The sequence below is a fragment of the Hippoglossus stenolepis genome, chromosome 9, assembly GCF_022539355.2.
Source record: "Hippoglossus stenolepis isolate QCI-W04-F060 chromosome 9, HSTE1.2, whole genome shotgun sequence".
NCBI classification, from domain to species: Eukaryota; Metazoa; Chordata; class Actinopteri; order Pleuronectiformes; family Pleuronectidae; genus Hippoglossus; species Hippoglossus stenolepis.
In genome coordinates, this window is record NC_061491.1 from 12,181,330 (window position 1) to 12,205,098 (window position 23,769).

General features: G+C 43.3%; 1 protein-coding gene across 1 annotated transcript in view; it reads left to right on the plus strand.

Annotated features, from left to right (window-relative positions):
• The first annotated feature begins 661 nt into the window (after positions 1 to 661).
• Positions 662 to 23,769, plus strand: part of adgrv1 (adhesion G protein-coupled receptor V1) — a 114,339-nt gene continuing 91,231 nt past the window's right edge. Inside the window, exons 1-9 of the mRNA XM_035166633.2 lie at positions 662 to 952; positions 14,379 to 14,566; positions 15,352 to 15,501; positions 18,548 to 18,643; positions 20,845 to 20,949; positions 21,444 to 21,557; positions 21,915 to 22,145; positions 22,797 to 23,134; positions 23,250 to 23,520. Of these exons, the coding sequence (XP_035022524.2) occupies positions 14,381 to 14,566; positions 15,352 to 15,501; positions 18,548 to 18,643; positions 20,845 to 20,949; positions 21,444 to 21,557; positions 21,915 to 22,145; positions 22,797 to 23,134; positions 23,250 to 23,520 (1,491 nt within the window). The 5' untranslated portion in view covers positions 662 to 952; positions 14,379 to 14,380. The remainder of the gene's footprint in view (positions 953 to 14,378; positions 14,567 to 15,351; positions 15,502 to 18,547; positions 18,644 to 20,844; positions 20,950 to 21,443; positions 21,558 to 21,914; positions 22,146 to 22,796; positions 23,135 to 23,249; positions 23,521 to 23,769) is intronic.

The window sequence follows — 23,769 nt, forward strand, 5'->3', positions numbered from 1 at the left end:
TTCTATATTCTGTCTTAGCTTGTTCACATCTGCGTGGGCAAGCTTAAGCTAAAAATAATCATTAATACAAATATTAGCTTGTCAGTATGTAGAAAAAATACAGGGTTGTGCAGGAGAAACTCGAAAGTCTGTTTTCTTATTTTAGAATATAGAGTAAATGATAGATGGCCTACTCTGCACATAAGATTATTTTAAAATGTAGGTAAGTAATGAATTTAAAGCGGATTCCAATTAAACTATGGTTTAGCACAAAAAAACCCCATAATACCTGCACTATAGTTGCAATAAAACCACGTGCATGTGTGTCTATTAGAAAACCGTGTGAGATTCTAAGGTACAGAGCTGAACACATTTATTGCAAAGTTTATTGTCTGTGCTCTATCAGAGATCCTCTATGCACCTGCTCGGCCCACGGGGTGGCGCTGTCCGCCAGCACACTGTGCACACCCACATGAGACAAATGGGATTAAAACATCTCGTCTCATTAGGCATCGACCCGGAGACGAGCTGGAGCCACGGAGGAGCTGCAAAGTATAATCTGCTGGCTCAGGGTGTCCTGTGTGTACATGAGCGGCTCTCACATGGCTGCAGGAGCCCGGAGCTGCGAGCAGAGAAGAGACTGAGAGAGAGAGAGAGAGAGAGAGGAGGAAGAAGAGGAGGAGGAGGAGGAGGAGGTCCTGAAGAGACCCGGGGAACCCGCTCCGTCTCTGTTGTTGCTCCCGGCTCCAGCGCGTCATCCCACCGGGAACACAACGCTGCCGGATGCAGGACGGACTCCAGTAGGTTTCCCCTTCTTTAAAACCCAGAAATATAAGAGAAAGCAGTGTTTGGCTGCTGCTGGAGAGGAGGAGGAGGAGGAGGAGGTGAAGACGCGCTCATCGATGTTGACCCCAGCGACAATAAAGATCCTATAGCAGTTTATATTGGACAGAGAGGCCAAGCAAGGTGTCAGGTAAGATACACTGATTTATTCCGTGTGTTTATTCTCTAACACGTGGTTGTCACTGGGATCGGACCATCACGTGTAAAACTTTGTTGTGTTGATGGGGAGGATGTCTCCTTTACAGTGAGCCAGAGAAGCGTTGCGTGGATTTTGCAGTGGTCCAGTCGGTTTTAATGAAATGTGACTGCAATGGAAGCAGCGCTAGATTAATAGCGCCCAGGATAAAGGAAACAAATGAGCTGAGATGCAATTCATCAATAATGCCAGACAGCTCCAGCAGACGTATTGTATAACCCTATAAGAAAACGATTAAAAGTGCTTGGCCACCGCTAATTTCTTTTTGTGCCATGCCAAAAAAAAAAAAAATCCCCCCCCTTGGAGCAGCAGCTATAATAAAATTGAAAAGCCTAAATATTGATTCAGCGCTATCGGCAAATGAATGGCCGGGCAGCCCATTGAGGAGGGAGACAAACGCTTCCATGGTTACATCCAGGATCTCCAGTGTGATTACTGCGCTTTGTGTGCGTTTTCTCCGTCTCTCCCTCTCCCACTGAAATACAACAACAATTCAGGAGAGGAGGGGGGAAGACCCGCCACACATGGCGAGCCGGAGGACCCCCCTCACATAAAGGGCTCCCTTCACTAATCTATAGGCTTACTCGGACCATAAGTAATCTTGGCACACTTGGAGTTGCGCACATGTGCTGATACTGTTAAATAAACGAGTGGTGCCCGCGGCCCCATTGTGCCGCCGGCTTCTTTGCGTATTTTACGCACATGCTCAAGGCTCCTTAATTCACACTGTGTTGATGGGGTTGGTTTTTTTTCTCTCCCCCTTCAGTCTCTCTGAATAATTGAATGTGTCCACCTTGACATGATGTCATCTCAGTGCGTCCTTCGCAAATCTCCTTTGTTGCCTCCTCTGTGGAGCCTCGGCAGAGTTAAATCCTTTTTCTCTCACATGGGGAGGAACAAGGGAGGGAGCTGCCTCTGTATCCATTCAGCACCCACACCTGCTCTCCCTCAGCGCCAGCCCTCACTGTTAACTGTCTCTGAAGTGTATTTATTCAATCAAATTTAGAATTACAGTCTACAAAACTCGCCATGAAACGTGCCAATGATTTTATTTCCTTCAAGCCTTAACTCCCAGTTTCCATCATCACACAACACACATGTCACGGCCAGTCTGGGTTTTTTTTGTACATTTGGACCCTCACTTGCTCAGAGCCCATGCAGGCCCTTTGTTTGTCAGTGTTTATGTCACTGCCTGGCAGGGGTCAGCCCCCCAGTCCCCTGTGTGAGGGTCTGAATGTGATTCACTGGGCGGAAACTGTTTTACTGCCTGCTTCTCTCCCTTTCTGTCTCACCCCCCTAATGGCTGCACAGTACAAAAGGGGACATAGTGCCATAAACAGAGCCTGCTCATTGATGAAAGGTGCTGAAGTGTTGCACAGCGCAGAAGGGATGAGATGGATGTTCGCCTGCATGGGAGGAGAGGACGAGCATTCTGCGTGTGTGGGGATAGAAGGGGAATCAAGGTTGGGCGGCACAGCTCTTCATGAACTTCACCGGCCTGCAACAGGCTGTGCCCGCACCTCAGACCGCTGCAGAGCTGTAGGGGAGGGAAGCATATTTTACAAAACTGAAATACATCTTTGTACAGTTTGATAGCTACACAGATATTCACTACCCTTTTGTGATCTTCCACATCAGACATATCTGCGATACGATAATTATTCTGAAACTCAAGGTAACACAAAATGTTATAGCTGTCCTCTCTTCAGTCAGTGTTCAGCGTTTACATTTTTCATGACGTGCAAAGCAGCAGATCTTTACCTATTACAAACCTCCTATTAGTTGTGGTCTGGTTTTTATTTCCTCACCTTGAGAGGATGAAATGTTGTGCTTACATTCCCACCTCTCTCTCGAATTACAATTTCCTTTAGAGGTACGATGCAGTAGAATGATTCATAACTATTTGGTGCAAGACAGATTTACACCTCAAACCTGCCTCTTTGGCACAACACTGGCAGCTGAACTCAATAAAGGACGTGTTTTTTGCAGCAAGAGATCCATTTAACTATGCACAGCTGAGATGCGGAGGGTTTCAACAATGCTTTTTGAATGCACTACAAAATTGTTGGGGGGGAAAAGCAGCACAGGACAAGCAGAAAGTTTTGAATATGCACATGTGGTGCAGAGTTTTTTGGTGCCTTTTGGATTTAAGCAGCTTTTAATGTACGTGCTCTCTGCTGAGCATGCTGACCAGATTAGATCCGTCTTCTAAGATTCAGAGATTTGCATTCGAAAACAGCATTCAGTGTTTTTTGGTGTCACTCCTCTATTATGTGATATTTGGCCAATGTGGGGAAAGAAGGCGGCGCTGTGGGCAGACAGTATGATTAAAGCTCTCAACTCCACGAGGAGACACTGAAGAGACCAGGCACGTGCTATAGAGTCAAATACAGAGAGAAAATACAAATGTAGGAAAATTACAAAATTTGACAAACAATACCACTCTCATATAATTGATTAAATAACATTCACCATCTCCCCAGTGTCAAATAATACTGCACCTATGCAAGTCTATATGCACATCAACCAGTTGTTTAACTCTACTGAGACGATCGTGTCTGTAAACCCTGGTAACGATGATGTGAATCCTCATATTCAAGTCATAAATAAGTGTCGTATCCGGTTCTCTAGTATAGTTCCAGTTTGTTTTCCGAAATCATTTGACAGTTCATGCTTACGCAAAGGAGACGGTGTCATGTTTTAGTAGTTGTTGTCCTTGGAGCAGAGGGACAGGAAAGTGGTTGGCCGTCGGCGGTGGCCAACAATCCTGAGGTCTCTTTAGTGGGCCTGACCAACCGCATATTGTTCCCGGTGAGAGGCTTCGAGTACGGTCGCTGCAGCGAGCCCTCGGCCACGACCTCGCTGTCAACTCTCATAATCGCACATTCTTACATCCACACACTCATGTACACACGCAGACACACACTTGTTGTTATATCTCACACTCTGTAGAGGTAACAGGGAGCCCTCCTACAACTGCCCAGCAGCTCCACTGGAGTATTAAACTTGAACTCTGACCTCTTGTGATGTTGGAAGAGTCGGTGACATCACACAGGTCAGCCTGCAGAGACTCTCCTACCAGCAGTGCTGGAGAATTACTTTATTTACACTTTATTCAAGTAAAAGTACAAATGAATACACTAACATGTACTCAAGTAGAAGTACCACATGAACTCTTCTACTTGAATAAAGGTCACTTAGTACTTGCTCTTAAAATATATTTAAAGTATTAAAGGTAAATGTACCTGCAGAGTGTAGTCTATTCTCCAATGCTACAGGTTAACTGCAAAAATGTTGTGGGGTAGAAAGTACAGATATTTGCTGATATATCTAGTGAGGTAAAAAGTACCCGAAATTAAATCTACTCAAGTAAAGTACAGGTACATAAAAATTGTACTTGAGTACAGAAACTAAGCAAATGTACTTTGTAACATCCCACCACTCCAGCTGAGCTGTACCAGTTTAAGTCCAGCCATTGTGAACTATTGTCCAAAAAATTATATTCTACTATCAAAAATAATAGGACATTAATTTAATTTCTCGTATTTGTAGAAATTAAATTAAAATCCAGTTCAACTAAAGCAGCTAAGTTTCATTTCAACTCGCAGACTGAATGGAAAATCAGTGCAGGACGCACACAGAGTAACGGAGTAACATCCTTTTCTCGGATATCATAACATAGAGAAAAGTAGAAGAATGTTTAGGACGGCTGTTTCCTCTGGTTCGCATTAGCTTGGCTAGACTCTGTACAAATTAAATTAAGTTTTAAGGACTGTTTAAAGCATGTATTCCTTTTTTTTCAAACATGGAACAGCTTATTATCCCCATTGCTTTAAAACCTGCCTAATTTGATAAGTCAACACACTGTTCACTGATCCCGTTCTTTAGATGCACAGACCCCCACACGCAGGACCCTCTGTCTGGCCATAAATCCGCAGGAGTTTTAGCCGCCGTGTCTGGATGTTTTTGAGGGAGCCACGTGGAACACATCCCACGGCACCCGCTGCTTCCTGTCTTAATTTAGACAGGTTGAGGGGGTCACACTGCATGGAAGGACATCATGGCTATCCGTCTCCATACCGCTTCCTTCTTTGTCAGAACCCCCTTCGCCTCTCAGTGGGGTCTAAAGTTCTTAGTTGGTGGGGGTGGGAGAGATACTGAGAAATAGTGAGTGGAAGAGAGGAAAAAGTCTCAGGGTCTTTTTTAAACATAAACCTGGTGATGTAGGTCACCCCCCCCCTTGCCCCCACCATACTGTCCTGTCGTTTATTCTTTCTTTTCTTTCTTGTCTTTCTCTGTATATCGCTCACTTCCCTCATTGTACAGTAGTCGGTCATGGCAGTGGAATCCCTTAAGTAGGTGCGGGCGGCTGATCCGAGCATGGCAGAGATGTGGCGGGGTGTGTTTATTGTTGTAAAAATAATGATGTATTCATCCACTCTCTCTGGACGCCTGTCATTATGGACCATGGCTTTGTTAGTAAAACATCTCAGGAGATTAGGATCACTTGATCGTAAATGGAAAGCACTCCCTGTGTCTTTGTGTGCGGAACGGCAGGAGATCGAGAAGTCACCTCAGATAAGATACCTCTGTGTGTGTGTATAGAGCAGCGGCAGCCAACATGGTGGCCGCCAGCCCCTGGTTACTCACTGGGCTCAAATTGTTTTAGTTTTTTCCCCAAAAAATTCAATAAGTTTAACATTGCGCATAAAGATTAAAAAAATAATATTTGATAATGTATAATGATATATAAATTTGGCTTGACATCACGCCCCACATCCAGTGCTTTCAAGTGTTGGCTGCCTGTGAAATAGCAGACTACTCGTTGGAGTTTGGCCAGTTACTTTATCAGGATTTATTGTGGTCTTTAATTCTAAATCCCTGTTTGATTTGTCTAATTGACCGTATTGAACATGTTGACCAACTCTTTTTGATTCACTCCCGTTTGCCTTGATTCTATGTGTCGTCCTCCTGGGGGGGGGGGCTGCATATTTATGCACAAATACAGGTTCAAAGTGAACCACGTCAAATGATGCTGTTCTCGAGTTGACAACGTTTTGTACAGTAAAAGCAAAAAAGGCAATTAATAAAATGATGAGCAGCATGATGGAAAAAGTGAGCTACACTTTTTTAAATATATTTTTTGTAATTTTTCCGACGATAAATAGAATCTGTTGGCCGCACGTGTTCAGGGATTTGCCTCGGCCTCAGTCCTGCCTTCTGTCCCCGTGTGCTTTCCACTGTCCCGACGGCCTGAATGAAGGGCTCTCCCACACCTACTGTACTGAGGATGCGTGCACCGTGCATGTCGCTGCTCAGGAGTGATAGAGTAGAACCGAGAGAAAAGGGAGAGGGAGTCTGAATAGGATGGTTTGGATTGTGTTGAAGAGGAGGCTGGCAAGCCAAAGGAAAGTGGGAGAAACAAAAGAACAGAGAACTGTGGCGATGTTAGAAAATGCACGAGAAAACACAAAAAGCACCACGAGGGAACAAAAGCCTGCCCGTTAAAATTGTGTGCTAGTCAGTGAATTGTAAAGTCCCTCTTCGTCTCCAATGAAAATACTCCCCCGTTTTGTGTTGCCTCTCTGTTTTGGGAACGCTTTTGAAATGCAATTAGCATTTCATCCAGGCCCAACTGGTTACATGCAATGAAGTAATACCCTTTCTAATTTGGCCCTTTGGTCTTCGAGGCAGTGGAGAGCACAACCTTGTTTAATCCCCTGAAAGTTCTTTTCTGTCTGCCTCCATCACTGTGTGTCATACAAGCTAATCAGTCAGCCAATGCGGAACTGGAAAACGGCTCTGAATTGCTCACGCACTGGTTCCTACTCAATTGGAACCACTTTCCTTATTTTCTTTCCCACTATTTCCGAAGCAGAAGAAAGAAAAACTCATGTTTTTGGTTCGGGATGGGAGATGCCATTGGCCCAACTTAAGAGACGCCGACCACGGCCGCGTGCACAATACCTCTCTCTCTGTTTCCTTTTCACAGTAAAATGCACACTTGATTGGCAGCTTCTTGCCCCTGAAGGAGAAATGCCTGGTTTGAAAAGTATCGTCTGACAATAGCTGGAAGGCTGACCTCATGCATTTTTCTCTTTCAAGAGGCATTCATTCAAGGGTTTTCTAGTGTCCCCTTATGTGGCATAACTTGGCTGCAGTTCAGGACTCTGCCATCCTTCTTTCCCCCAAAAATCGCTCTCCACCTTCTTGTTGGACTAATGGTAGGTTTTCTATTTTCCCCCTCAAAATAAACAGAATTCTGTGTTTTTGGGTCGAGCTCTCCAAAATAAGCCCTAGTGAGTAACACAGTGTTTTTGTCAGATTTAATGATGTATGTTTTAGCTCTACTCGCTTATTAGGTTTCTTAATTTCTTCTCCTTAGCGTCTCTGTATGGCGAGAACGTTCACTGATCTAAAAATACCGGAGGCAGAAACTACATGCGAAGTGCAATTATGGGCTCGTGAGTTGACCGGGTATGGCAGCCGCGGCTGCGTCGGGCTGAGAATGGACGGTGGGTGGTTTCTGAGGTATAGGCCCCACTTGCACTGGGCTGGTGGCATCGCTTAGAGTGGAGTGCAGCTCAAACAGAAAACAATCCAATAAACAGAACAAAGGAGGCACCATGGCTTTGGACCAAACACAAAGCCTGAGACTATATAAACTGAACTAATTCAGCAGCCGTTCTATGAAAAGAGAAGCTAATTTATTTGTCGTTGTATAACACAGTATTGTTATTAGGCTTATTCATTATTTTATTTCATTAGATTTGCTTTATTTTGTTATTTTTAATTGTGACAGGCTTTTAGAAACTGCCCCTGTCTGCTCCAATAATGCATTCTTACCTCCGACAAGGATGTTGTGTTTTCACCCATGTGCATTTGCCTGTTTGTTGGTGGATTGTTTGTTTATAAGCAAGATTATGCAAAAACAACTAAACAGATTTCCACAAAAGTTTTTGGAAGAATACTGAACAAAAAATCCGGGTGCAAATCTCCATCAGGGGGCAGATGAAGGTTTTTTTTCCCCCTCTAACAATGTGAGATCGGGCGTTTTTTCAACATTTTCACAGATTTCTCTGAGAATGATTCATTGATCTTGATTAAAAAAAAACAAGCATGTTAAGGCAACTGATATCTATGGAGTGTGCAACATTTGGTGCATGATGATTGGGTTTACTGTTGGGCCTTTGCAGAGGTATGCGCTCTACTGAGTTCCATTCTAATTAATGTTTAGTCTGACTTCTCAAAAGTAACCAGCCATCCAACCACAGAGCACTTCCATTTTGCAGTGTGTTTACAACCTGAGCAGTGATCCCCTCACATAACTAGACTGATATACTTGAAGGCTCATTATCACCTCTGCCTCTCTTTCTTGTTGCTGTTTCTCTGTTTCTCCGTCAGTAGCCGTCTCAGTGTCTGTTTGCGTGGTTGGTTTTCAGTGTGAATTTGTGCCGAGGAGACACACAAACATTCCAGCTACATTGGCATATTAGTTGATGTTAATGACAGAGCAGTTTCTTTCTGTGGCCAGACTGACTCCAGATCACCGACCAGAGCTGTAAGATTGATGAATGGCATCCCACTGCAGTGCCTCCCAGTGTCAGACAACTGGGGGATCACGTTCTGTGTGTGTGTGTGCGTGTGCGCGCGCCAGATATAACCACATGCCTCTCCACCAAGGGCGTCTCAGGACCAGGGAAGCCTCAGGGCAGGGATGCCACATGGGAAAGCCCTTGATTAAGACTCTACAGACTATTATCCAACACACCCTCAACCAAAAAGGAAGTAAGAGTATTACTTTCCACTTTTAAAGCTTCTAATCTGAGTATTCGCTGTGAGACGGCTGTAAGGCTAAGTCACTGATTATGATTATTGAGGCTGGTACTTGACCTCAAGAAGCTCTCAGTGGCAAAGAAATAACAAATACTCAAATAATGTGTCAGAGTTAAAAAGAGAGAAGCTTAAGTCCCTCATTATCAAACCTGACTGTCTGTAAAACCAAAATTGTAACTGCAATGGCACTCAGAGAGCGCTTTCCTCCGCCAAGGCCCAACCATCCCCTTCAATTCAATTAAGCTGCGACAAATTGCACACAATCATCGAAATCAGTTACATAAATAGGACAGATTTGTTTCAGCAAGATCTCTGTATTATTTCTTTAGAATCCACAAAACTGTTGAAAAAGTCAAATCTCACAATGTTAAAAAAAGTGAAAGCAATTCCTGGATCTGATCCGGATCCGTACCAAATTTGTATTGGTTGTCTCCTGACCTATGCTGCATCCTTCCACCAAGTTCCGTTGCAATCCGTGCTGTGGTTTTTGTGTAATCCTGCTAACAGTAAAAACAAAAAAACAAAACAAATACAGACGAAAACATAATAACATGGCAACTACCAAATCACCCAACTTAATCGCATCCAGTCACGCTTACTACCATCATCTGGCTAAAGTCTTAGTCACTCAGTGAATAATTGATGCTAAAGATTACGGCATAGGAGCCACTGTCGGGAGAAACCCTAGAGGCATCAGCAGCGAGCAGTGACCCCGGGAGCAGCCCTGCAACCAGACACCAGACACCTCTGCAGCATCTCTGATAGGGATATCCAATAGATCAGCGTGTGTGTATGTGTCTGTGTGCGTGTTTGTGTGTGTGTGTGTGTGTGTGTGTGTCTGAAAGGGATCCAACACAACAGTTTTTGAGAACCAGGCTCCCAACACTGGCAGGACAGACAGGTGACAGGGTCGAAACCACCACTGACCAGCACTGACATTATCACTGTCTTGGTGACTATCATGTTTGAAGCCTGCTGTGAGGCCGGTCTGTGGGTGGTGATGAGCCATCCGTCACAGACTCATAGAAAGAGAACAAAGTGATAAGATGTGTGACAGAGCATGATAAGGAGATAGTGATTGGAAGTGGATACTGATGAGTCATTCTACTTGTACCATACTCAACTTGGATGTACAAAGCCAGACTGTTCAAGAGAAACATTCATTTTCCGTGACTGTATATTGGAAAAAAGGGAGAAGTCAGTGGGAATTATCATGAACTGGACAGACTGAATTACGTAGGTTATTGTTTGGGAAGACGAATGATTCAGGATTGATCCAAGCCAAATATGACTTTTCATTTTAGCCTTAAGACTAATTAGAGAGAAAATCTGACTCTGCTTTGTTTTTCTCTTGTCAATGAATATTATGATGTGCATCACATATTTCTCCACCAATAGTGGGTAAAGAACATTTATTGGCTATTATTGAAATAAAGTAATACATTATAAAAGAAGATTGAGCTGACTGAGGTCAGAGTTTCAGAATAAGAAAAATAATAAAGTGATTTTGCATATTCAGAATGACAAGTCTCTTTAGTTGTGGTGTCGTTGTGAGCGCCAGGTCCCAGAGTCCTGGTCCCAGTCGTCATTTTCTGTTCCTTTGGCTGAGGATGTTTGTGATGGACAGTGTGTTTTTCGTGCATTGCAGATCTCTCCAGTGTCTTGGCCTGTCACCCAGCGTGACTGGCTGAGCATTGAGACCTTGCGTTTTGGACGCATATTCTGAATGTGGCAGCTCTGGCAAATGCATTGCAAATGCGTGCGTGTGTGTGTGTGTGTGTGTGCATCACACATATGTGACTGTCTCTCTTTGCACCTCTCTACATGGACTCTGACTCCCACTTATCAATGTCAGAGGTCTGCGCCAGGCACTCCATGTCGCCTTTTGCGGTGACGGACAGATCCTTGGTTCCCCTGTTACCCCTGGGGTCAGGGTTGGCACAACACATGATGCCGGCACAAAAACTGCTTTGCCTTTCATAAACCAGACCTGTGCCGTGCCATCCTCTCACCATCTGCTTTGTGTTAGGCCGTTTGAAGAAAGGGCAGCATCTGGGTCAGTGGATGCAAAAGGGACCGCCCCTCTTTTTTGGTTCGGAGGTATAAGAGTTGGATGTTTGCTGCCAACCATCGAAAAGATTGTGGTCGACGTGACGATAGGCAATCAAGTGAGGTTTTGAAGATTTACTGAAGTAGTCTGACTTTGAGACCTTTTGTTCTGAAAACTGAAAGCAGACATGACATAAGACTTAATGTCAAATGTCGAACTCTACATGATGAAATTGTGATGAGTTTGCGAGCTGTGGTTAAGACCGTATTGCAGACGTTTTAGTCTTAACCATTATTCAACTGAATTAGGCAGACGAGTGGATATACTGTACATGCATGGGACTAGATGCTTTGAAATTGCAGGTACTCTCAGGTGCACTATTACCCATTAGTCTCGACTACTGTAGACTAATAAAGTGTAAAGCAGTTCCAGTAAAAAGGTTTATTGCTTTTCAATCAAGCTCTTGGTCAGGAAGTTCCTAACCACAGGAGAGAGAGCAAATAACAGGATTTATTCAACCCCGGCCCGTCTTTGTCCAGCGACACACCCACTTCCCACTTAGCCTCACCCTCCGTCCATCCAGCCCCGCTACCCACCAGCTCTAAATCCCTTTTTGATGGATTTCCCAGCCATCTCTCCACAAACACACACACACACACACACACACACACACACACACACACACACACACACACACACACACACACACACACACACACACACACACACACAGCCGTGTCTCCATGACTTCATAGGACATTACTTTGACATGCATTGATTTCTTTGGAAACTTGCTCTAACCTTAACCATAGTTACTACTTGTCTAACCCTATTCTTAACCTAAACTTAACCTTAAAGGTTGAGTGTGTAAGGTTATCCAACACACCCTCAACCAAAAAGGAAGTGAGAGTATTGCTTTCCACTTTTAAAGTTTCTAATCTGAGTATTCGCTGTGAGACGGCTCAGGCTAAGTCACTGATTATGATTATTGAGGCTGGTACTTGACTTCAAGAAGCTCCCTGTTGGCAAATAAATAACTGTATTTAATAAGAATTGAGACATGTGTCCTAGTTAAAAAGAGAGAAGTTTAAGTCACTCATTATCGGACCTGACTGTCTGTAAGATCGGAATTGTAATTACAATGGCACTCAGAGAGCGCATTCCTCCGCCAAGGCCCAACATCCCCCTCAATTCAATGAAGCTGCACACAAATTGCACACACTCATAGAAATCAGTTATATAAATATGCCTGATTTATTTTTATCAAGATCCCTGTATTATTTCTTTAGAATACACAAAATTGTCAATAAATGTTGTATCTCACATTGTGAGATACAACATTTATTTCAATGGAAGTGAAAGCAATTCCTAAAGCTTCAGTGTGTAAGGTTGGTGAAGTTGCATGTTGCAGCTGATTACCCCTCACCCCACCCTCCCCTTTCAAACATGAAAGAGAACCTGTGGTAGCAGAAGACCCGCTCCCGATGTAAATATAAAGTATTAGCTAGCCTAGAACCTATAAGTAACCTAACTGTAACCTAACCTGACCTAAACTTAGACTTAGACTTAAACCTGACCTTAAAACATGTCATCACCTCAAGAAATGAATGATTTACATTATGGGCACTTGCTTTTGTCTCATAAGGAAGACAGTCCTCATAATGGGACTGTGTAAACAGAGTTTGGTCCTCACAACATAAGTATTACCTGCACCACACACACACAAACAAACACACACACACACACACACACACACACACACACACACACACACACACACAAAATGTTGTCTCTATCACACACATCCATAACACGTGCGTCAATTGATTCTGACTGTATCTGTCAACTAACGGCTTCTAATACTGATACATTGTCGTCTTGTCCTCTCTGAGCTGACAAACTGATTGATGTGTGGTTGTTATTTAAACACTGAGAATTAGTCCGATTGATATAACAGTAATGGAACATATGATAAATGGGATATTTTCAATGTCCAACTTTCCTTAACGATTTCTGCGAATGAAAAAAATAAAGGAACCAAACAGCATGACTTCATCCACCGTAGCTGCCGATGTTCTTTTTCAACCTAGTAATTAAGAGCAAATATTTTTTTAAAAGACCTTACGTGTGTTCATACTCTTGGCGAGGTCGTGCGGTGCAGATTATGAATGGGATGGGTGAGGAGGCAGCTGGGACGGGGAAGACGGGACAAAGTGGCCACAATTTAACGTTAAGCTGGCTCCACCTCGCTTGTCATGCTGTGTTTTTTTGTTGTGTTAACCATGACAACTGTCCCAGCAGCTCCATCCAGCTTTAGGATTATTCTGCGTGAGGGAGCTGAGCAGGGGATGACGGGGGGAGAGCGGAGGAGCAGAGACAAGTGGAGGAGAGTAACGTGAAGAGCAGACGGGTGTGGAGGGGACAGATTGAGAAGTGAGGATGATTGGGGGAAGCAGGAGAGAAGAAGAGATAATTAGAGAGAGAGTGTCGGCAGAGCACAGACTGTCTGAACGTACCCTGAGTGACCACATCGGTTCTGGCAGGACATTAAAATCCATAGAATAAACTCAACAACAACTGCTTTAACAGTTATGACAACATGAGGACAACAGCCATTGTAATTATGGAATAGTGCTATGAATCACATAGACCACAGTGACCAGCAAATCTGCCAGCCAGCCCGCCTGCATATTTTCAAAAGCCAGACCTTGTGAACATCTGGCCACTCAATACTGTCTGTGGATCGTATTAGTTATACAATATAGTTATTATATACCCACTGTATATTTTAAATTCATTTTATTTTCAACACCAATTAGTATGAAGTCTATAGGACATGAAATTAAATTAGAATGCCCACTGGCCATAAAGTGAATATTTTAGACATGGTTTTCTGTCGTTCTTTCCTTTTTTACTTTCAATTCTCTTTATCCTGCAGATTTATTCTGAAATATCTCTTAAGATTCAAAAATATTATTTCTTATTACTGTGTTACTTAATTAATACCAAATTTGATCTTGTGAGCTTTTCTGCGTATACTGAATTATATATTTTTGCATTTTCTTACTGTGTGGAGTAGGATTACATATATTATACATTTTTGATTAGATTTTTTAGATATACCCATTTTCATATACACATATTGGCCTCTGCTTTATTACCTCTGGCACGAAGGTTATGCTTCCATTGGCATTTCTTTGTTTGTTTCTTTGTTTTCTAACTACTGAACTGATTTCAATTAAATATTGTGGAATGGGTGGGCATGGGAAGAACCCATTCATATTCGTAGCAGATCTGGATAAACAGGTGGATCCATGAATTATTTTCTCTTTCTTTAACATGGTAAGATAGGGCATTAGCCTTGGTTGAGGTATGCTCTCTCCGAGTGCCCTTCTAGTTTCAGTATTTGCATTATGTCTGCCCTTCCTACATCTTTTTTGAATGTGTCCTCTGTGTGCTCCCTCCTTTTCGTAGGAATGCTCCCTGTCCTCCTGCTAGCTGGGTTGATTCTGGCTCTGTCCATCCCTGGCACCACGTCTGAGTCTGCCACGCTGCGGTTCCTGGGACAGACGGACTTTGTCGTCAATGAGAGCAGCACAGCTGTGGTCCGGCTGGTCGTGGAGAGAGTCGGAGACCCGGTCAATGTGACGGCTTTGGTTTTGGTAAGGACAAGCGACGCAAGCACATCATTGATAACGTACTCATCGACCTGCCTGTTGACTTATTATGTCATGTGTGAATCCAAACACATACATGTAACAGCAGGATACATCAAGTAATACAAAGAAAATACCTTTGCTCTGTTGCCGGGCTGCTAAGAATCAGTGATCTTTTTATCAATGACAGAGGTGGTGACATTAGACTCGGTTTATTCACAGAAACAGTCTTGGAAATCTCAGTACGGGTTTTGGCTTCATGTTCTCCACATAGGAGCTGGTGTCAGCTGCTCACAGTTGGTGTCTGGAAAGGCGAGCTGGCCATGCAGTGAAGTGTGGTTGAAAGGGGGTATATCTTCCTGATATCTTTACCATATTTTTTCTTTTTCTTACATGAACTATTATAACTGGGCTGTTTTATTCATAATGAAGTGCTTAGTTTCAGGAATCTAATGGGCATAGACAGAAGCACATGGAAACTTAAGTAAGCAGATAAAGGCAGAAGTTGAAATGAAGGAAAGAGGCAGGAACATAGTAAATGGACTCTGCTGATGGAAAGAGCTGAAACAGGAAAAAGCATAGAGGCCAAGGTTTCCTATTAGCTTAGCAGTCCAAAGCACAAATCATGCACCTGCATCATTCATGGATTCAAACTCATCTTTGGTCTAGTGTACCGCATTGTCTCCATCTCTTTTGTATCTCTAACAAACAGAAAATGTACAAAGAAGCAGGCGTCTTACTTTAGCGAAATGGTGAGTGATACAATGCCATGCTTGGTTTTTGTCCCCCAGCTCGAGGGAGTCGACACAGGGGACTTTGAGGCCGTCAACGCTGCAGCCTTTCTGCTGTCCACTGAGTCCAGTAAGACCATCTTCATCGCTGTGAAAGATGACGACCTGCCTGAAGCCGATGAGACGTTTACCTTCAACCTTAAAGTACAGGTAAAGGCTCAATGTTTGCTTTCAAATCGATGTGTGTGTGCCACTTTTATTTTGTGGTCTCGTGTGCATTTATGCGGCCAGTATCTTTTTGCGGATTGACCATGACCCCCTATTTCTCCTTTCAGAGCTCCAAGCTTTTCCCCACAAAGTCCCAGTGTTCCGATTCTGCCCGTGACCGTCTTAAATCCTAACCCCAGCTACTAAGCAATAGGGAGTGTGTGTGTTGGGGGTGTGTGTGTGTCACAGTAAGCCCCGGGAGGCTCGGAGCTGCAGGGTCATTTGATGTGTGTGCGCTGTAGGACTTTTCCATGGCTGCCGTGGGTGGGGCCCAAGTGTTGTGTGAGGTTCCCCACTAAAAGACACCTTTTGTGAACAGAAACCAACTTTGACAGCCACCGCCTCACCGCACGTTAGATTAAAGTGGTTCTCTAATTCGCTGTCCCCATTGACCTCAATGGGCATGTCCGTTCCGTGGATTTCACCCTCATATATGTTGCTGTGTGTTCACCACACACTAGAATAAATGAAAGCTGCCACAATGAATGAATGAATTCCAAGTACAGGAACATCTTTTCATGCATTTTGTGACTTTCTGTGCTGAAAACAAACACATCATTATCATCAGAATATGAAGTCTTACTACTTTATTCTCAAAGATAATACAAAAATGTTGAGCATATCATGTTTTATTCCGTTGTGCACAGTCTTGTATAGAACATTAATAGATGTTTTAAAGTTTGAAAATGATCTTTAAGGGGTACACACTGTAAATCCCTGTCAAAAGAATCACCATCGCCGCCGAGGATGCCTGACACCCAGAGACTGTCTCCATGGTTTCATATAACCTTTAGCTGTCAACTTTGATTGATGAGCTCGGGGGCCTGGTCCTGCTGTCTGCCCGTCTTCTCCTCGCTGAAAGACCCAAAGACAAAGGTCATTGGGAGTCACTGGTTGTCAGCTGTGTATATTTACAAAACAGCAGCAGAGAGGGACTTCTTTCACAACATTTGGGGCTTTTTGCGTTTTTGTGACATCTGGTTGAAATCCAGTTGCACAATCCGTCAGTTAGCGTGCCACCAGAGTGAAAGGACCAGATGAGGCCCACTTAGTCCTTCTGTTTACACTACAGTGCAGACAAAGCTGCTGGCGAAATGCTACCCTATCAGTTTACTGAAGGACCGTCCAGAGGATGAATGTGAACTACAAGAGGAGCGACCATGGGGTGTCAGAGATCAAGTACAAGTGAGGGAAAGAAATGTTTGAACAAAAATAGCTCTATCATTTCTGACAGATGACTCTGTAAAGTCTGTTTCCAAAGAAAATATTGTACTAGATGTATTGGAAATGAGTCAACTAAACTAAACTAGTTGTACCAAAGTAGTGAAGGGTTGTGGTGGAGCAGAGCAGGTGCAGCCTCACAGAGCTGCGCAGGAACAGGAGGCAGAGACACACAGTGGATTGTAGCATCTTGTGTGGTCAGGGTTTTTCCTGTTTCTGGGGGGCTTAGGCGATGTGGTGGCAGGTGGGGGATGTAATCGCATCCAACCCACTGGTCATCGGGCATTACATATAAATATTTTCATTTAATCATTATCATTATCAATGCAGTATTGTCATTTATGTTATCATTATATCGTTACAATATTTCTAAAAACACTATACAGGTTGTTGTTTTTAATAGTACATTTTGATATTATAATAAGAGAAAACTGAAATGCAGTATGTCCTGAAGTAATCCTTCACATTTTGTGAGTGCGACTGCACTTCATCCTCCTACAGCCATCTGACAATGAACCAGCGTCTGGCAGCTTCCCAACATTTTTGTCCAGTTGGACGTCTGCAGACAGCTCATTGTCCCTTTGGCCACCAGTCAGCTGATTGATTTACTGTAACGAGTCGATTCCTCTCACATAATTATCATTAGACATTAATGTAAAAAGAGAGGGCATGTATGGTAAATGGACTGTATTTTAATAGTTTTAATCCACTCTTATCAACCATTTAAAGTATTTTAAAGGAAAATTTGCACTCACCAACCCGTTCCACACACACTCACACAGTGATTCTAAAAACAAGGACTTTTTCCTATCACCCAACATTCATACACTGTTGGCGCAGCCGACAGGGACAACTTGGGGTTCAGTATCTTGCCCAACGACACTTCGGGATGTAGACTGGAGGAGCTGGGGATCAAACCACCAACCTTCTGGTTCGTGGACGACCCTCTCTTCCTCCTGAGCCTGTGTGTTTTCAGAGTACTTTCTCGGGCCAGTGGCTTGACTTAATGAAAGTGAGTGGATTCTGTGTCTTTGAGTTGACCAGAGCCGAGCAGTGGAAAGAAAGCTCTCATGCAGCTTTTCGTTTTATGCCTCGCCTGCTCTCACCTTAACACATACAGTGGTTTTAGGAAGGACTTTCAACTAGACTGCGTTTGGCTGAGAGAAATCACACACTCACATTTATTTTCCATAACATCATTGTATGTTTGATTTTGGGAGATTTGCTGGAAGTGCGTGCACTCAGACACGGTGGTCAGCAGAGCTGGTCCATGCGATGCTTGCGAAAACATTGGTAAGCTCCCTAATGGAAACCTCGGAGAGTTGCAGCAAATAACAAGGCTGCGGTCGGTCTCTTTAACAGGACTCAGAAAAAGGAAAAGCCTCCTTTCACAGATCACATGTTGTGGTTCCTTTTTTTTGTTTTGTTTAGTTAAAAAACCTGGTGGAAGTCGCTGTGATTTACAAAAAAACACTGAGGTTTGTTTTGTCTTAGTGCCGAATCACAGAGCACAGCGCAAGTCCTGAAGAGGCGTCCCGCCGTGAGCTGACCTGACAGATCAAGTGGGCTCAGACCAGCGCTTCCTGCCTTTGTGCCTTCTCACCTGGGTCTCTCAGTGGGAGCACAGGAATGAAGTGAAGACCGTGAATGAATGGGGGCTGGCATTTTTTCACAGGAGCATGAGTGACAGGGGAGGTTAAGGTTTGTACTGTAGTGTGTATCTGGCCACCAGTTTGTGTAACTATTTCAGTTTTTCCCCACTTTCCAGAGTTCGTCCAATGGCGTGACACTGGGGACGCCAAACACGGCGACCATCACCATCCTGTCCAATGACAATGCCTTCGGAATAATTGCCTTCAATTCAGTAAGGAACGCCTTTTGCATTCATCTTGTCTTCATCTGTTCTTTCTCTGTTCTCATCCATCACAACCTTTTACAGTTCAATCCACGATTAATTCAATCTACATCGGTTTATCATACTTAGTGTCACCGTATTAGTATGTTACTACCGCCCTGTTCAGACCTTCAGATGAAATCCATCTTGGTGATCCAATCACAAGTGGACAGCTCCAAGTACGGGCGTGAATGCACCCAAGATGCATTGGGGCATGTGACCCCCATTATTCCAAAGGACGTTCATTTGAGGGGGCGGAAAGAAAAATCACTTGCATGCTGCAATATTTCCTGTGGTGCTTTAAATCAACCTGATGCAACTGATGCTGTCACTCATCCGTCACAATCACCTCAGTGATCACATGCAAAAAAGAAAAGAAAAATAAGAAGGATGATGACTATTTGCATAGTATTACTCACAAGTATGTTTTAGCTTTCGGAAAAATTATGTCAGTGACACACAGCAAACCCATTTGTCATAGTTGCACTAGTTAACAACAACATATTTGGTCTTCGCAAACAGAAATGATGGACATGTTTATTTGCATATGAGACAAATGTAGATGCATTCTATTGCCAGTTGTGAGGTGATGTTCTTAGAGCTGTCCAATTGTGGTCAAATCACTTCAGAGGAATGTTATTACCAGGTCTGAACAGGGACGGCTAATATAATAATATTGACATATTATCTTTGGAGGTGCAACTAGGTAGAAATAAAAGCAGCTCTGATCAACCAGTTAACTGGAAAAACAAGACTGATTAATGATGATTAATAATAATTTTGTGCATATAATTTAGTTTATTTTGAGCAAAGGAGGCACACAGAATCAATCCATGTTTCTGGATTATTTCAAACATGAAAAGCTGCCTGGACTCTTTGATCCTACAGGAAACTGCCTTTATTTAAGTTTTGCTTAATTTCTTCTCAATTTCTGAACCATCCATCAACTTTTGTTATTGCCTCTGGAGCCACACTATTATGTTTTAGCTTTACACTACTCCACAGTTTCCTAGGACCTAACACACAGAATCGCAATGTTTCGATTTGTGATTCCAGGGTTGTGTTGTATTGTGGGCAGGTAAAACGGAGACATGAGGAAACGGTTATTGAGTTTATAAGTCACGTCTCGACCTTCCAGCAGTGAAAGCAAAACATGGTTAACACTTACTGTCAGTTACAGTTCAAGCTCATCATCGGTCCTAGAAAATAAATCCTTGCTCTTACTTTTTTACCTTTGTTGTTTCTCGTTAGTAGTATTTTCTGCAACAAAGCAACCAACTGCAGAGTAAACAATCAGCTTCCTCTTTATACAGGCACGCAATAAATACTACTGTACAGTAGTTATGTACAGTAGTTCAGTATACATGTGATATACGCTTTCAGGTTTGTTATCGTGGACAGTGATTAATAGTGACGTGTAGCTAAAACACTCAGTATTGTGGATGTGGATGAAGTGAGCATCTTGCGGTCGTGGTTTTCCAGGGGCAATTAAAACCACAACAGCCGCTGGATTAACTTATCAGTGGGAGTTTATATTGTTTCCATGGTGGCTTAGCTATGCTGGGAACTGTTTGTCCTACCACCCCAGATGGTCTAATATGCTCTATGATGATTAGTCTTGCTTACAATCAATAAGAGGGCTGCTGGACCTCAGGGGAGGGACAAGAGGGGATTACATTTCAAAACTGTAGTAGCTTGATAATGACTTCCAAATACATAATGTGCTTTTTGGCTTTCACTGTGTTACTGTAGAATCAATGTTTTGATTCAGTGTCAGATTAATTTTCTGAAGCAGGGTACAGCTTTACCTCTGCTCATATCACTTTACTTTTTGCAATTCTGTTAATAATATAAAACAGACCAAAAAACTGACTATGACTTTATCATAATAGTTTTATACTATTTTAGACTGTTTTATCAGTATTTCTCAAATATGCAGCATTTTTTAAACTTGTCGGTTGGCGGTTCTTTGTAAGAATCTGTTGATTTGTCACTAAACAGACATTCACCGCACTTGTGCTCTGTGTATACGACCCTTTTAAACACAAATGTGCTTGTACTTGGTTTGGTTGATTGTAAGTCTGAATAAGAAACTGCATACGATTGAATAAATTGAACTGATTGTGTTTGCTCTTTCATGTGTCATGTCTCTTTCCCTCCCTTCATCTCAGACTGAAGAGATCGTAGTTGATGAACCCAGAAGAAGGAACCATTATGTGCCTTTCACGCTAATTAGAGAGAAGGGAACATATGGGACCGTGACCGTGAACTATGAGGTGAGAGGACAATTCACAAAAAAAAAGAAAAACACAGCAAATGTTTTCTCCACTGGCCAAAAGATAGAGTTTTGATAATTTAGACCCAAAGGTAATTGTTTGATTACATGCAGTTTCATTGTAGATAACTCAATTATTTATATACAGTGTATAACGATGAATGAAAATCGACAGTGCATCAGCCTGCCTTTTACACAGTCTGTTCAAGGCTGAAATGTTCTGCTTTTATTCCGCCTCGCTGTTCTGTATAAAAGGTACGAATACGTAATGGGGGGGGGGCTTTGTTGTTCCACCTTTAAGCTGGCAGGGGAGGTAGTGAAAGAGCCGAATCAACGGCTTTGTTAAAGGGAAAGACGCAGATGCAGACATGCTATCTGAAAACACACACTGGGTTCAGTATTAACAAGGCTGCATAATGAGGGATCCCTTTTAACTGCAATACACTGCAGCAGGATCTGCAGTTTAAAAAGAGGCTTGTGACTCCTCTGTTTCAGATCTCTGAAGGGCCCAACCCGGCCATTGAGGATCTCAGTCCAGACAGAGGCACCATCACCATCCCTGTAGGACAGGCTGTAGTGAACTTCAGTATCCTCATCCAGGATGACCAGGTAATAAACAGGCTCTTCACTGTCCCATTAAAAACACCCACATGTCACGTTTATGGATTATATGGATAGAGATTGAAATCAGCTTTTTACATTCACTTTCAGCTATCATTCAAATTGCATTGATTTAATAGTGTGGAGCTTAAAGATCAACATCATTAAAGACTCCCTAAGACTTCAGACCACATCTGCATCACATCTTGGTTTCATTCAAACTTGAAAGTCACATTATTTTCAATTTCAAAATCAATAAATCACAGCATGAGGACTTTCTGTCCCTAGTCTTCTGTCATGTTTCAGATGCAGCTGACTACGAGAAACAACTGTACATGAACGTGCTTCTCTTTCCCTGTGGACCAGATCCCAGAGGATGATGAGGTATTTTCTGTCAGACTAACGGGTGTGGCAGGTGGAGCCCTCCTCAGGCCCGACGCCAGCCGTGTCCAGCTGAGAATCCGGCGTAATGACAGCCCCCTGCGGTTCTCCCACTCCATCATGGCAGTGCCCGAGTCCGCTGGAGTCATCGCCATCAATGTGACCCGGGGTCGACTGACTGAAGACGGGCCACTTGTCGGCTCTGTCGACTCTGAGGTTCCTTTCTATCGATCCTATTATTTATTTAACTAAAGAGAATATGACACAACCACTTTAATTATATACAGTATATGTATAGGTTTTTTCCTGATCCTTATTCAGAGCAGGACTTATTGATTCCAGGTTCAGATTCTGCAATGCTCACACTCAAAACCCTGCACTCTTACTCATATAAACCTTCCTTTGTTCTTAAATGTGCTGTGCTTATGCTCAAACTGTGCGCTTGAACTCGGATTTTCTATAGCTTGGACGTATTTCTTGCCCTCCAGGTTCAGCTCTTCTCCTCTGACTCACGATCTCTAATTTCTCCTATGCTATCGGATTTTTCTTCTGCTCTTGGAAGAAAATAAATCTCCAACCGAACAGAAAAGAGCGCGGAGAAGAGCTGAAGCTGGAGCGCAGGAAATCCGTCACAACATATCTGAAAGCAAGTTCACAGTTTGAGAATAAGTGGGGCTATTTGAGTGCAAGCACGGGGTTTTTAAATACAGCAAAACTAAATCTGTACGTGATATAAAAGTCCAGCTCTCAAACTGAAAGACCATGCTCTTGAAAAAAAATATTTTGGATGAAATATATACATAGTATATTGAAAACAGTACGCATGAGGCAAATTAATACAAAACATCTGGTCTGTACTGTCTTTAGGTCTCTGTTGATTACATGGTGGTGAGCGGTGAAGGACTGGGCAGCGCCACGCCAGCTGTGGATTTCGTCGACCTGCAGCCGGTCAGCACGGTCACGTTCCCTCCGTTTGTTTACCAGACGAGCCTTCTGTTTAACATCAGTGACGACGCAGTGCCAGAGATCGCAGAATCCTTCCACCTGGTGCTGCTGGAGGAGACCCTCAGAGGAGATGCAGTGCTCATATCACCTAATGCCGTGCTGGTCACCATCGAACCCAATGATAAGCCTCACGGCGTCCTGTCAATCAGCAGCAGCGCAGTCATTCAGCCAATCAGCATCAACGAAGATCTGACACAGAGGTAGATAGTTTGTGAATACTGAGGAAACTGTGATGACACATATAGTAAATACAAGTGGATGGTTTCCATTATGTCCTGGGTATACTCTCTAAATATAAGGTTTTTACTCCCACAGATTTGATGGCATCACTATCGTAAGGAACGGAGGCAGCTACGGTGCCGTGTCTGCCAACTGGTCCATCAGCAGAAACTCCAGTGATGGCTCCCCGGTGTCAGATGACTTGGCGCCCGCCGCGGGGACGGTGAAGTTTGCTGCCGGTCAGGTGGCCGCTGTGATTCCAATAAACATTGTGGGAGACGATCAACCTGAGGAGGCAGAGGCCTTCATTCTCAGACTGCTGCCGAATACCGTCACTGGAAATGCAGAGATCGACGAACCCATGGAGGTCAGTTTATTGGAGATCTTTTACAAGCCAGTAGTTAAAGTCAATTTATTTATTTGTTGTTGCTCCTTGTTGCTATGGGTTGATGACAGAGAGAAAAAAGGGTGCACTTGTTAGGGAGCATATATGCTCCAGATGTTGTGCATCTGTTGTGCATGTGTGTTTGTGTGCGTGTATGTATGTGGGTGTGTGTGCTTGCGTGTGACCTACTATAAGGTGCAGTGGCAAACTTGGCACATTCCACAAGTCAAC